This window comes from Leptonychotes weddellii, chromosome 12 (genome assembly GCF_054177405.1).
Source record: "Leptonychotes weddellii isolate Sample4059 chromosome 12, ASM5417740v2, whole genome shotgun sequence".
Classification (NCBI taxonomy): Eukaryota; Metazoa; Chordata; class Mammalia; order Carnivora; family Phocidae; genus Leptonychotes; species Leptonychotes weddellii.
Window position 1 is genome coordinate 60,218,378 of NC_138380.1, and position 14,172 is coordinate 60,232,549.

General features: G+C 38.5%; 1 protein-coding gene and 1 long non-coding RNA gene across 12 annotated transcripts in view; one reads left to right on the plus strand and one right to left on the minus strand.

Moving 5' to 3' along the window:
* The window catches only part of C1GALT1 (core 1 synthase, glycoprotein-N-acetylgalactosamine 3-beta-galactosyltransferase 1), a 36,474-nt gene extending 31,371 nt beyond the window's left edge, over nt 1-5,103 (minus strand). The window contains exon 1 of one of the 4 annotated variants that reach the window (XM_081800506.1): nt 4,904-5,103. In XM_081800506.1, coding sequence (XP_081656632.1) covers nt 4,904-4,910 — 7 coding nt within the window. In that variant the 5' untranslated portion in view covers nt 4,911-5,103. Of the gene's footprint in view, nt 1-4,328; nt 4,564-4,778; nt 4,876-4,903 lie in introns of those variants that run through there. The other 3 variants (XM_006743631.3, XM_031039486.2, XM_031039487.2) reach the window with 3 other exon arrangements.
* Nucleotides 5,104-5,303: 200 nt separating this feature from the next.
* The window catches only part of LOC115944386 (uncharacterized), a 62,683-nt gene continuing 53,814 nt past the window's right edge, over nt 5,304-14,172 (plus strand). For 7 of the 8 annotated variants that reach the window (XR_014139335.1, XR_014139332.1, XR_014139331.1 and 4 more), the window contains exons 1-2: nt 5,304-5,479; nt 6,263-6,330. This is a non-coding gene — a long non-coding RNA (uncharacterized LOC115944386). Of the gene's footprint in view, nt 5,480-6,262; nt 6,331-6,992; nt 7,271-14,172 lie in introns of those variants that run through there. The other variant, XR_004078941.2, reaches the window with a different exon arrangement.

The window sequence follows — 14,172 nt, forward strand, 5'->3', positions numbered from 1 at the left end:
ATTTCAAACCTATCAAATATTGCTTCATTTAAATTTTGTCTAAACTCCACCCTTCTCCAAAATCCTATAATAACCCTGTCCTTTCTTTATTTAGTAAAATGCTGGCAGTTCCTCTGGTGTGTGGTCTTCCTCACAGCAGCAAGTTAATTAACCTTTGTCAGCCTAAAGATACATATCCCTGGTGGTCTTTACCAGACTGAAATAAAGAGTCTATTAAAAAAACAAGTACATATGGAAATTTAATACATAATATACATAGCATTTCAAATCAAGAAAAAGATGGTTTATTCAAGTAATAATACTGAAATAATCTTTTGGGAAGAAGATAAAAATCAGCCAGCTGGATTCCTACCTTTCTCTTTCAAATTCCAAATGTTCCTAAGATTTCAATATTAAAAAAAATGAAATTATAACAAAACTAGATGAAAATATCTTTTTATATTTCTATAACATGAATTGAGATCTCCTCAAAACTCAGAAGCTATGACTATAGGAAAATTGTATGAAATTATTCATTGGCTAAACTTCTGGCAGTGAAACTGCTGGTTCAGAGATGTTTCTGTATAAAATGTTAAAAAAAAAAATCTGTACAGCAAAAAATGCCAAAAAATATCATAATGAAAAAGACAAAAGATCAATCTAATATAAAAACAGATGAAATAAAGGATTTGCAGAAGAAGAAAATACAATGGCCAAGGATGTTCAAATTTCACATTAAAGTAATTCAAATGCAGAAATACTATTTTTAACCTAACATACTAGCAAAAAATGTTTAGTAACACTCAGTAATGACATGGAAAAAGAAACTGGCACTCATGCATTCTTTCTCACAATATACATATTTACTGTCTTTTGGAAGGGCAATTTGGCAATATATTTTAAAATTTTTAAATGAGTATGACGTGACCCATCATTTCATCATCAGAAATTTCTCTATGGACATGAACATAGAAGTCTGCAAAGATATTCATGGTAGCCACTGCCACAGATGTTTGCTTGTTGATAAGGAGCTAGTTAAATAAACAAATATGATACATCCATACCACAGAATACTCTGCAGCTGTCAAAACAATGATCTATATGTGCTAATAAGGAAAATCTCTGCATATTTGGCAATTATGACTTTTTGCTAGTAAGGTGTAGTGGCTACTTTTTAAATCAGAAAAACGTAAAGAAAACAAATGAAAAACCAAAACTGAAACCATAGATAAAAAATATGTACATACAGAAAAGAGTATGTTTTCTTCCCCATTTCTCTGTGTATTTGCATCTTTTACTTTAATCAAAGAGATGATGCTATATCTGTTAGTCTTCACTTTACCCTTTTCCTTTATTTTCTTCCATAACACAACTTCATTCATTAAAACTGTGTAAGATAAAAGATTTATTTTTTAAGACAAACTACTACAGTCTGTATAGTATAATCACAAAAATTAAATAAAGGTAGGCTACTTCATCTATAGAGATAATCTAGGAAAAACAAAGTGCACTAAAATCCCCACACTTGGGGATCCTTTTCAGACTTCTCGAAGTTTGACTCACATATACATTAAACATTTCCACCTTGACTATAGGCATCTCAAATTCAACATGTCCAAAAGTGACTCATTACCTTCCTCCTTTAATTTCCTTCTTACATGCTCATCTTAACTAAAATTACTGGCAATCATCTAAATTACTCACCAATGGGTTCCTATTTTACCAGGAGCCATCTGTTTATCTAAACTAGAAATCAGAGTGTCTCTCTAACACTCCTCACTCCCCTTACCCCATATCCAATTACCAAATCTGGCCAATTTTATTTCCTAATTTTTTTTAATCCATCCTCTCATCTCCATTTCATCTCTATTTATTCATCTATTTATTCATCATCTCTATTTCAGACCCTCCTCTCTCCCCTAAGCAATTGCAATATTTAATCTGTCTCCCTCACTCAAGTGCTATCTCTCCTCAACTCATCCCCATTCTGCCACCAGAACGACCAATCTGAAATGAAAAGCTGACCAAGTCACTCCATGAATCCTCCATGGAGCCCTACTGCCTATAAGACAAAAACTAAGCATCTTTAATTAACATGATATATATAGATTCTCCTTCACCTAGACTCTGTCCAAATTTTCAGCCTCATATTTCGATACTCCATGCCTTATTACTTACTCTTCAGCAATCGTGAACTATCTATAGTTCACTAAATATCCCAATGTAGTGGGCTCCCCTATTCCTACTGTTTTCTCTGTCTATACAACACTATCTTCCCTCCATAAAGCCATACAGCTTTAGTTGTAAACTAATCAGGTTGCCCGTTTCAGAATCTCTCCAACTTAACTTGTCTCTCCCTGCCTTCAATGTGCAAGGCAGTTCATATTACAGGTTCTAGATAGTTTATTCAGTTTTTTTGTTTGTTTGTTTCTCCTACCTTCTTACATGCGTCCCTATTTCACTAATATCAATTTATTTATTTATTTTTTCTTCAAGGAACACTTCTTATTTTCACACATTATACATTCCGGTATATATTTTCCCCTTGGCTGTTTGAATTAGTTGCAAAGTGAAAATTTAAGTACACATTAGATATACATTTAGATTTCAGATAAAATGCTATCTTCTCTTTTAGAGAACGTCTTTTTTTTTTCCTTTTCTTTCTTCCTTCAAGTAATGACCTTAATCCTAAAAAATTTTGAGCAAAAAAATTTTGTCATACTTTTCTTGCCATCTTGTTACAGTTTGTACACTAGTGTCTTTATTCCAATCTCAACAAATCTTCTAAAAGTAACATGGTTGTATTGGGAAGCTTAAAATTTTAAATGAATCTGAAATTAATTTCATCAAGTTTTCCCCTTTCCATTTAACGTTTGTTTACTGCTGCGATGTCACAAGAATTCCGATCAATAATTTCATCACAGAGACTCTATTTTAAATTACCATGGTTTACAAGGTTTATAAGCTGTAAGATGCAATTTTTATCTTAGCACAAATCAATATACAAATAGTAAATTGCATACGCCTAAATGACACAGTTTTGTATTTCTATGACTGGGTGAAAATTAAAATTAATCCATTGTACGTACTACTAACCTATGCCCCCCAAAATAGCATATTTAAGAAAAACCATATCAAGGGGCGCCTGGGTGGCTCAGTCATTAAGCGTCTGCCTTCGACTCAGGTCATGATCCCAGCATCCTGGGATTGAGCGCCAAATCGGGCTCCCTGCTCAGTGGGGAGCCTGCTTCTCCCTCTCACACTCCCCCTGCTTGTGTTCCCTCTCTCGCTCTCTGTCAAATAAAATCTTTAAAAAAAAACAACAACAAACCATATCTATCCCTCAATGGGTATTAACCACAAAATATTTTTTAAATGAGGAAGCCTAAATAAAAAGATACAGAAAAACACAAATTACAGGCAAATTTAAGAGAGATATTTAATAGTTCTCCACGAATACTGAAAAACCATGCTCTTTTCCTATGAAGAATTTTAAATGAGTCATACTTTCCTTACTAAATCACTGTTTTACTTAACATATGGTGAAAAGAGTTAACTGTTTGGTAACTTGAAACTTTATATTCACTTAAGGTGCACATCAATATATACTAAGGCTAGTGGAAAATAAGTACATATAGTTTACTTTATACAATACTTAGAACACACAACATCATGTGCATAAGGTTCACTTGACATTTATCTGCTAAAGGTATGGAAAGCTGTCTAAATATCTCCTAAAAATTCAGGTTCCCACTGTCTAAACCTACACCAAAATTAAACAAGTTGAAATCATGCACAACGCTTTTTCCTGGCACCCAGGCCGACCTACCTATATTCTGTGCCTAACTTTTAGTAAATGAACATATTTCTGTCCCAATCACATTGGCCTAATTATTCACTTTAATGCGTTAAAGTTCTACCTTTATAACTTTCTAATTCATAATGAAATCAATTCATGGTTAGCATAATAGTTTCCAAACTGAAAAGCGTTAAAAACATATACTACAATATCTATAACGAACTTAGAGAACAAGATTATAAAGCCAATCAACTTTTCCAGAGCATGTGGTGCTTGTTTATTATTTTTAAAAATAAGAGAGTACGAGCTAGGGAAGAATAAATCCCCATTCCCAAATTACGTTCTTCTGTTAGAGTATACAATTTCTCCAAATTCAAAGCTGTATGGCCAACTTGTCAGCACCTACTACTCACATCACACTCGCGGGGGGGTGGGGGGGGAGAAAAAAACTCTTTTCCCCCTCTACGCAGCAAGTGAGTCAAACACACCTGGCTTGCTCATTCTGCCAGAGGCAGTGAAATTTAAAAAAATAAATCAGCCACAGACAAACCTGATGATCCAAGAAAGCCCCGAGGAAGTCCCCCGGCATTTGTGGTAGACGCCCACTCGCCCGGCACTCCGGCTGCCCCGCAGCCCGGCGGCTCTCGCGGAAGATGCCCACACCTGAGCCCTGCGTCTCGCCTGACCCACAGGTCCGGGGGCGGGGGGGCCCGGCGGGCAGGACCTCTAAGTGGTCAGAACGCGACCCGCCGCAGCCCCGCGCCTCACGGCCGCCGCCCGCCCGCGCGAAAAGGAGGACAGAGGCTCGAGGAAGAGGTGAGGGGCACCCGGGGGCAGAAAGGAAGAACCCACCACGAAGAGTAGGCTACTCGTCAACAAACTAGCGGCCCGATGGGCAGACGGCCCCAATGGCAGTTCACAGAGGCGCCGGGAGCAGGAGTGCTCCACGCCTCCCTCAGGAGCCCGCAAGTCCCCGGTCCCCGCGGCGACCCCGAGACACCTGTTTGGCTGCGCCCAGGTTTGGTTCCACCCTCTACGCTCCCGCAAACACACACTCCGAGCGGTGAGGACAAGGGGAACAGAGACCTTGGACCCGCAACCTGAGGGCGCCTCCGCCGGCCGTACCTGACATCAGCCGCGGCTCCCTCTCGCCCCTCCTGGGGGGCGGAGAGGGGGACGACTCGAGACCGGCAACCTTAGCTCCTCCCGGTACCCGCAGAAATGGCTCGCAGCCGCTGGTTGGGGCCGCCCGCTGCCGCCCAGATCATTCCCTGGCGGCGGCCGAGGCGGACCCAGCTCACCCTCCCTCCCCCCCCGCCCGCTCGTTCGTTCGCTCGCTCCGCCCCTTCCCCCGCAGCGTGTCCAGGCCGCGGCCCGCCGACGGCGCAGCCGCCACCCAGGGGTCTCCTAGCGCTGACGTCTCCGCCGCCGCACCAGCCCCAGGGAAGGGCGGAGCGAGAGGGGGCAGGGTGGGGCGGGGCTATGGCGACGTGCGGACGTGGGGATTGGCCGCCAAGCTCACGCCCCGCCCTTCTGCGAAGCGGTCTGGGAAGTCGAGTGTTCTGTGAGCAATAGTCGCAGCCCACTTGCGGCTTCTCGCTGTTGGCCTTCTCCTTCCTGGTTCTGCTGTAGGGTTTTGCATTAGCTTCCGGACTTTGAAGAGAAACTAAAGCAGTGAAACTACAGGGACTGAGGCTAGAGGTACCTGAGGACCTTCGTGTGAGGGACAGGCTCTAACCCTGCAGAAGTCTTTTGGCCTCTAGCCTGCTTCCCGTTCTTTTTTCTCCTGACCCCCACTCCCCTACCCCTCCCCCCCCGGGTACTCTGTAGTCAGTATCTCTCTGGCCTAAATAAATACAGCAAGATGAGGTATGCAAACGGGTGCTGGGTAACCAGATACATGAACCCGAAAGGGTTGAAAACAGTGGTACCACAAAGCCTTCCGTATCACACGTGGTTTGGTCTGTCGTTACTTCGCTTCTGTCAGGCAATAACAGGAAGACCTTCCTTAAGGTTTTCCAAAAACCATCTTCCTTTTAGTTGGCTAAAGGACTTTGAATCAGAAAGTGTTTTTGGTTAGAGGGAGGAGCCTGTGAGCCACTGAGGCAACCCAACAGCAGTCAGGAGGTGGGGATAAGGTCTTGGCTTTAACATCATCTACAATGCCTTAGCTTGAGGGTGAGAAAACTATCCAGCTTCTTTTAAAAGCCCCTCTCTGTCAGTTCTTTAGTGCCTTTAAGCATAGCCCTTAGGAGTGTGGGCTCTGGGCTGGAATCTTGGTTCCTCCACCTATTTGCTGTGCAACCTTGGCAAGTTACTTAATGTGCCTGAGAGAAATAATGAACAATGATGTAAGTTATTATTGTTCTTTTTCCTTTGTTTAGATTCAGCTCTAGTGTAGTTTGCCATGATATGCCATTAATAGATCCAAGAGAATCTTCCAAACACATCTAATGATTCTTATTTAAACCTTTTATTTTTCAGTTGAGAAAACAGGTCAGAAAGATAAAATGATGGGCCCAAGCTAGAAGTGCAAGTATCCTGATGTTCAGGTTAGTGCTCTTTTCCTGGCCCATACCTCCAGACTTCTCTCCCTTACATCCTTACTTATATCCTCTTCTTTCTTTTCTAATTTGTGTATAGTTAATTGCCCAGCGTCATCCCCTTCCCTTCCACAACCACTGTAACAGGAAAAGGAGACCCTTGCAGAGGTCACAGTGTTCCAAATAGAAAGCAAAACAAACAAAAATGCAAGATCCCTTACCTCATTTTAATTTTATTGAAATTTTTAATGAATAAGGAATAACTTTGTTTTTTCCATTGAGCAAAGATAAGAAACCCTTCCAAAGATAAGTTCAGCCATAGCAGGTCTCAGAAAATTACTGGCAGGAAACACTATTGATACGAACAAAACCAGATCAAGTAAGTCCCTCCCATCATTTTGGGTATTTGAAAATAGCTTTTATTTTCATGAAAACAATACATAGTTATTCAAACAACAACAACAAAAATTTATCCAAATCCCATAATCTACAGGTAACCATTTTTTAAAGTGTATGTTATATTCTTCCAGATATAAAGAATAAAAGACACATAAAGACATATAAATACAATATTTCATAAACTGGATTTTATTATGGATATAGTTCTTTTCTCACTAAACAATATATCATGATTAACATCATTTTATTTTATTTTATTTTATTTTTTTTAGATTTATTTACTTATTCATGAGAGACAGAGAGAGAGAGAGAGAGAGAGAGAGAGAAGCAGGCTCCCAAGGAGCAGGAAGCCCGATGCGGGACTCGATCCCAGGACCCTGGGATCATGACCTGAGCCGAAGGCAGACACTTAACCATCTGAGCCACCCAGGCACCCTTAACATCATTTTTAAAAGATAAATGGATGTACTATCATTTGTCTAACCAATATTCTATTGCTATTTGGTTTTTTTCCAAATTTTTAATATAAAAAACAACTCTGATAAACTTCCTTATGTGACATTAATGTCAGCCAATTCTTCAATGTTATCAACTAGAAAAAAGAAAGTTGTAGTTACTTTGAAAAATATACTTTATATATGGGACTCAATGACTAAATTCTCCCATTTGAAACACACATAAATCTTGGGCAGTACGTTTGTCTGTCTGGTGTGGTGTTTCAATAATGTGTGTCAAAGCTTGGTGGAGCAGAATAATGTGTGGTGAGGCTCCTTGGAACAGGTTGGTAGACACTGCTAGTTGTTTAAGCCCAAATCCTTTCTTCCTTACTAGCAGAACTCTGATTTTTTTCAGGGTGACAGTGTGTCTAGTTAAAAATATTTACTTCTCCAGATTTCTGTAAGCCATGGCTGGCTGTGTGACTGATCAATAAAATGAAAATGGATATTGTTAGGAGAGGCTCAAAGCTTTATGGAAGAAATGTCCTTTTAGCCATTGGACCTGTACCCATTTTTTTTTTTTCTTAACTGAACAATGATACAATGCTGGAGGTGGAGCAGCCATATTTCAACCATAATAACCAAAGCTCCACATAGTATTAACAGTGTAGGAAGCCAGAGGTGCCAGGCTTTGTGATTGCATTAGAGGGCTAGCTTTTTAGCTTTGGACCCACCCATTTCTGGATTTGTTGTTATGTAAGGGAAAATAAATACTTGCTATTTAAGGTTTTGTTATTTGGGTTTTCTCTTATAAGCAGTGAATGCAATTCCTAATGATAGAACAAGATAGGACAAGTCAGCATTTATTTAGCATTGTATGTAGAATTTTTTAATAGGGCAAAATAAAAATGGGGACACAAAATGGAAACAAATAAGCAACAACCACACACACACACACACACACACACACACACACCACTCTCAATACACTTAGTTTCTCTTTAAATACCCAAATGTTACAGTGAGATTAACAAATCATTTTATAATAATTTGATTAAATTCTGTAAGTTAAATTATATTCACTGATACAGTGGTTTTAAAATATGTCCACAAGTTCTTTGATGCTTCTTCCTTCAAACGGTGGGACTTAATTCCTCTCACCTTGAGTTTGGACTGTGTTTAGTGACTTGTTCTCATGAATAGACTTGTGTGACTTCTTAGAGGAGATTATAAAACATATGCCAAAAAATAAAACCTACATGAGTTTTTTTCTTCTTCTCTCTCTGGGACTTCTTACTAGGGAAAGATGGTTGTCAAGTCATAAGGACTCTCAGGCAACTTTATAGAGAGGCCCACATTATGAGTAATTAAGGCTTCCCGCCAACAGTCAGTAAGGAGCCAAAGACTCTTGACAACAGCCATGTAAGTGAACTTGGAAGCAGCTGCTCCAGTCCTAGTCAAGCCTTCAGATGACTGCCTCCCTCATCAACATCTTTATTGACTTTAGGAGAGATCCTGAGCCAGAACCACTCCATTAAGGTGCTCCCAAATTCCTGGCCCACAGAAACTGTAAGATAATACATGTTTGTTGTTTCAAGCCATTAAATTTTGGGATAATTTGTCATGCAGCAAAGAAAACTAATACAGCTGGGTATAATAGAGCCTAGCACAATGGCTGGCACATATGTAGGTGTTTAATGATTTGTTGTTTGAATTAACAAACAATTCAGTGAAGTAGAATATATATTTTTTCACTTTAAAGGATAGCATACAAGGCTGGTATTATCTTTGCTCCCTGACACCTGTGTTATATAAGGGTTTTCTGATGTGATCATAGAGAAATCAATTGTGGATCTTACTGAAATCTAAACATTGACAATTCTGGAGGAAACATATAGTGAATAGAGCGGTGGAACCCTTGAGACCTGTATAGTGCTCCCGCTTTTATCACTGATTAGCTGAGTGGCCCATGGCAAGTCATCTAAACCTTCTAAATCTCAATTTTCATATCTGTAAATTGTGGAAAATAATCCCAACCTACCTCAAAAGGTGGTTAATCAGATTATATGTGACAGTGTAATTGAAAAGCATGGACGTTCTTTTAATTACATTAGGCTCATGAGATCCTATTGTATTTTTAAGCAATTAAGTATTAAATATTTTAGATGTGTATACTATGAAGAGTTTTCTTTCAAGAGGTGATGATAACTTATTACTGATTTTACTGTGTACCTTTGTAAAATATTAGCATCATTCATAGTGAGCAGTTAAGATTTAAGAGTATGGCAGGATGGTAGGTTATTATATGTCAGATCTCATTTTATTAGCCTGTTGAAAATTTATTGCACTTTAAAAAGAATACATAATTATAACTGCCTCCTTTTCCTTTCCATGAATTAATTTGTAATTGCGGTTGGGTGTGTGCCCCTCTTTGTGGTAATAGTGGTAGTTAAGCATACTTAGTAATAAATATACATTTAACCAATAAGTTGGTCTGAGTCTAAGAGTTTATCCTAAAGCAAAATTGCACCCAACAACAAGAAAATATGTAGTGGGTGAATTATCCAAATTCCCTGGTTTTATTGTATTGTTCTTTCTTGCTTTCTGGTATCCAGTATGACTCCACATCGATTTTAACTACTGGCTTAACTAAACATCAGGTTATTTGTAGTTGTAGATGACCCCCGCTACCTACCATCTTTACTAACTTGAATAGGAAGTAGAAGAATTCTAGAAAAAAGGACAGAGCTTTCTTTTCTGGTGATGGTGTGCTTTTCAAGCAGGGCTTCTCATTTCATATTGAAAATACCTGCCAAGATAAAGTACTTTCATCCTACAGAAACTAAAAGAGCATTTCCAAACAGTTTTTATTCCTTACACCTGCATCTTCACAAAATCTACCAAGATTTTGAAACAGTTGGAAAGGCTAATGTTATTTTCTAAGTTGATCGACATGTAAAGGGGATGAAGGTAGAGAACGGAGGAGAGGAGAAGATAAGGAAAAAAAAAAAAGAAAGTTTAGGAAATACTTTTAACCTCAAGGGAAGAGGACTCAGCATGACTCACAACATATTAGCTTGAAAGCAGAGACTGCCATGGTTGCACTGAGGAACTTGTGTCTTCTAGAGAAAGATTCTCAATTTATGAGATTGGGCTCTCTGGGATTACTTACCCTGACTTTCTCTAGTTTCCTAGAATATGAATCAAAATATTCCTTAATTGTTTTCCCTCGTGGTTCAACAAGAGCAGAAAGCATTTGTTTTAAATGGAATAGGTGAAGCTGGCTTTAGTTTAAAATCCCTAAGCAGTAAATTATAAATGTGTATGATACTTCTTTTATTGTAAAGAACTAACTGACTTACAAATCTTAGCTGCATATTGTGACATCTTTTTTTTCCTCATTCCTTTTAAGTTGTATTTAAATGTATGCTGTTTCCCTGGTTCTGAAGGGAGCAAACTGACCTTGTTCAGAGATTACTATGATGTCTGTTCTAATCTATCTGGGGCTGCTATAGATAATTGTGTCTCTCAAAATTCATATGTTCAGGCCTTAACCCCAGTGTAATTTTAGGGCTTATAAAGAGGTGATAAAAGTTAAATGAGGCCATAAGGATAAGACCCTCATATAGTAGAGCTAGTGCCCTTGTAAGAATAGACACCAAAGCTCATTCTCTCTATCATGTGAGGACACAGTGAGAAGGCAGCTGTCTGCAAACCAGGAATAATCCTCATCTGAAACTGAATTGGTGGGTGCCTTGATTTTGGCTGTTCTATTCTCCAAAACTGTGAGAAATTTCTTGTGTCTAAACCATCCAGGCTGTGATATTTTGATATGGCATCCCAAGCAGACTAATATGGGGCAGGCTCTGATGCAACATGTTCTGCCCTATTTTGCCTAATTCAGAACTCAGGTGAAAAAAGCTTTAAAATGCTGAAAACCGAATTAACAATCCTCAAACACCTGAGGCAGAGATTATGGCTGAAACATACAACAGACTGCCTAAGACAAAAGCTGGGTAGAGTTTCTTTGGGAAATTAAGACATTCAAAGGCAACTATGTAAATGGGGGAATTTAGAAAGCCATGTGCATGCTCAGGGCAAGACACATACTCAAACACTCAAGAAGACCCTATGCTTTCACCTTGGCCTCATCCCTTGGTACATTGAAAGCTGGCAAGTTGAAGGAGGGCCCTGGCTCAGAGCCAGTTTGCAAAGGCTGGGAGTTCCTAGCATTCAAGAATATTTCTATCACAATCCTTGCTGAACACAAGCTAAGGAGCAGAGACTGCAGTGACCACATGTGACAAGGAATACAGTCTTTGCAATAATAGTTTGGCAAGGACATTAAATCAACTGATTGCTACAGCCTTCCAACAACCAAAAAATAGTGAACCCTGTGAAAGAGGAAGAATTTGACTTCTAGTTACGACATTATAATAGCCAAATGTCAGTTCTAACCAAAAAAAAAAAAATTACAAGGCATACAAAGAAATAAGAAAGAATGGCTCATTCAAAGGAATGAAACCGTCTGTGAGGAAGTCCAGACATTGAAGTTACTAGACAGATCTTAAAATAACTGTCTTAAATATGCTCAAAGAACCAATAGAAAAAAATGGACAGAGAACTAAAGGAAATGAGGAAAATGATGTATGAACAAAATTAGAATATCAATAAAGAAATAGAATTATAAAAAGGAACGAAAGAAAAATTCTGGGACTGAAGAGTATGATAGCAACAGCTTGGACAAACTATTGGCTCTAAGACAAAACAGCTTTTTTGCAGAAGATTCTGGCCTGGTCCCCCATCAGGAGATGATGTCCCTGAACTCAAATCATAAAATTTGGCATGGTTTGGTGTGGTTTAGTGGAAAGATGTTGTGCTTTGGATTAAGATTGATGTGCTTGAATTATAGCTATAAATAAAAATAACAATGACTAGCATTACTAATTGAAGTAGAGAAAGCTCTAAGAAGGAAGAACTCAGAGTCTAGGACTTACATAACTTCTGCTGCTCACTTACTATCATATTAGGCACTATATTAAACACTTTCCTCACTGATTTATTTTCATCTTCACACCAACTCTTTGAGGAGGCATTACCAACTAATAAACTAGTCTCAGAGATTAAGCCCTTGTAAATAGTAAAAGGGATTCCACTCTTTTTTTTTTTTTGCTTTATTAAGGTATAATTGATATGCAATAAGGTGTATGTAAGATATATGATATGATGTTTTGACATATGTAAACATAACCACAATCAAGATATTGAACATATCTATTGCTCCCCCTCCAAAGTTTTCTCCTGCTGCTCCTGACCCCTCCCCATATCTAAACAACCACTGACCTGATTTCTGTCTCTGTAGATTAGTTTGCATTTTCTAGAGTTCTATAAATGGAATCACACAATGTGTGCTCTTTTTTTATCTGGCTTTTTTTCACTCAGTATAATTACATTGAAATTAAACCATGTTGTTTTGTTCATCAATAGTTTATTCCTTGTTATTGCTGAGTAGTATTCCATTATAAGGATATACCACAATTTGTGTATCCATTCACTTGCTGATGGACAATTAACCCAATTGTTTCTGACCCTAAACCCATGCCACACTCTTTCCCCAGCTCCTTCACATACTGTTTGGTCTTGGGAAACCTAACTATTCTCTCTGAGCCTCAGTTTTTCTCATCGTAAAAATGGCAATAATATTTTTCCCAACAGGATCGTTATTAGTGAGATAACATGTGAAAGCACCTAGTACTGTGCCTGGCATACAGTTGGTGCTTATAAATAGTCATCTTCTCCAGGAAAGAAATATCTCCAGGAAGGAAAAGAGAAAAAAATATAGCAGTATATGCCTTTCTTGAGTCTTTCTTCCTGCAGTTTCATCTCATTCTTGCAGATTGCTTGATTTAATTTCTCCTGCTTACATCTTGTCTGCACCTCGTGGAGATGATGTTCCCCTTTTCTCTCTAATCCAAATATGGACACAAATTCTTTTTCTTATTCTCATACCATGGCTGAAATAGAATGATGTTTTCACAAAAATTAAAGGACAAATTAAAAGGGCATAAGTATATAAAACCAAACAGTGTAGAAATAGTCAAGAGTTCCAGAGCATGCTTCTCTCCCAAATAATCCCAGCAAAGTAAGTCAAAGAGCTTTGGTTTTTTTTTTTTTTCTTTTTTTTAACTTTCAGTTATTATTTTGACAATTTCAGATTTTACAGGAAAGTTGCAGGAATAGTATAAAGAGTCTTGACACAACCTTTTCTTTGATTATTGCTTTACAACTTTAACAACTCATTTAAACTATTCTCTTATTCTCTTGCCTCCAAAATTTAGGCTAATAGTGGCTTTGGCAGAAAATACTCAATTAACTCAGTATGATAACAAATATAACAACAATAACAATTCCAAAAGTTGTTTACTGAATACCTGATAAGTGCCAGACTACCTGCTGGATGTTTAACTGGGACTGTCTCCTTCTCTAAATAACCCTGGAAGGCCAGTACTATTATTACACCCACTTAACAGATATGGATATTGACACAGAGAGGGCTCTGGGATATTGCCCAAGGTCACACAGATAGAAATCTTATAGTACTAAATGCAAATGGAACCAAATAGATTCCTGGACCTGCGATTCTAATGCTAATTTTAAAAATCAAAGGTCAGCAAACTACAGCCTTTGGGCTAAATCCAGCCCACAAAAGAGCTTTATTTAGTCCCAGACCTGCTTGTACAAGAATCACATCCTCTCACACAAATGGGTGGGCACAACCTGGTCTGAGCTACTTCGTAACCTGCCTCCTGTTTTTCAGTTATCTGACCATTTTCTCTCACTGACTTCTGTGATTTCTTGTCTTGCTCACAGAAAACTACAAGCCTGACTCTTGAAATTCTAACTAACTAGACACCGTTTTGTCCTTCTTTTGAGGGTCTCAGGGACTAAAGGAAAGAAATTGATAGGCAAGGTTAATCTTCACCAGGCTTGGGCATTCTTGGGACATTTTATGATG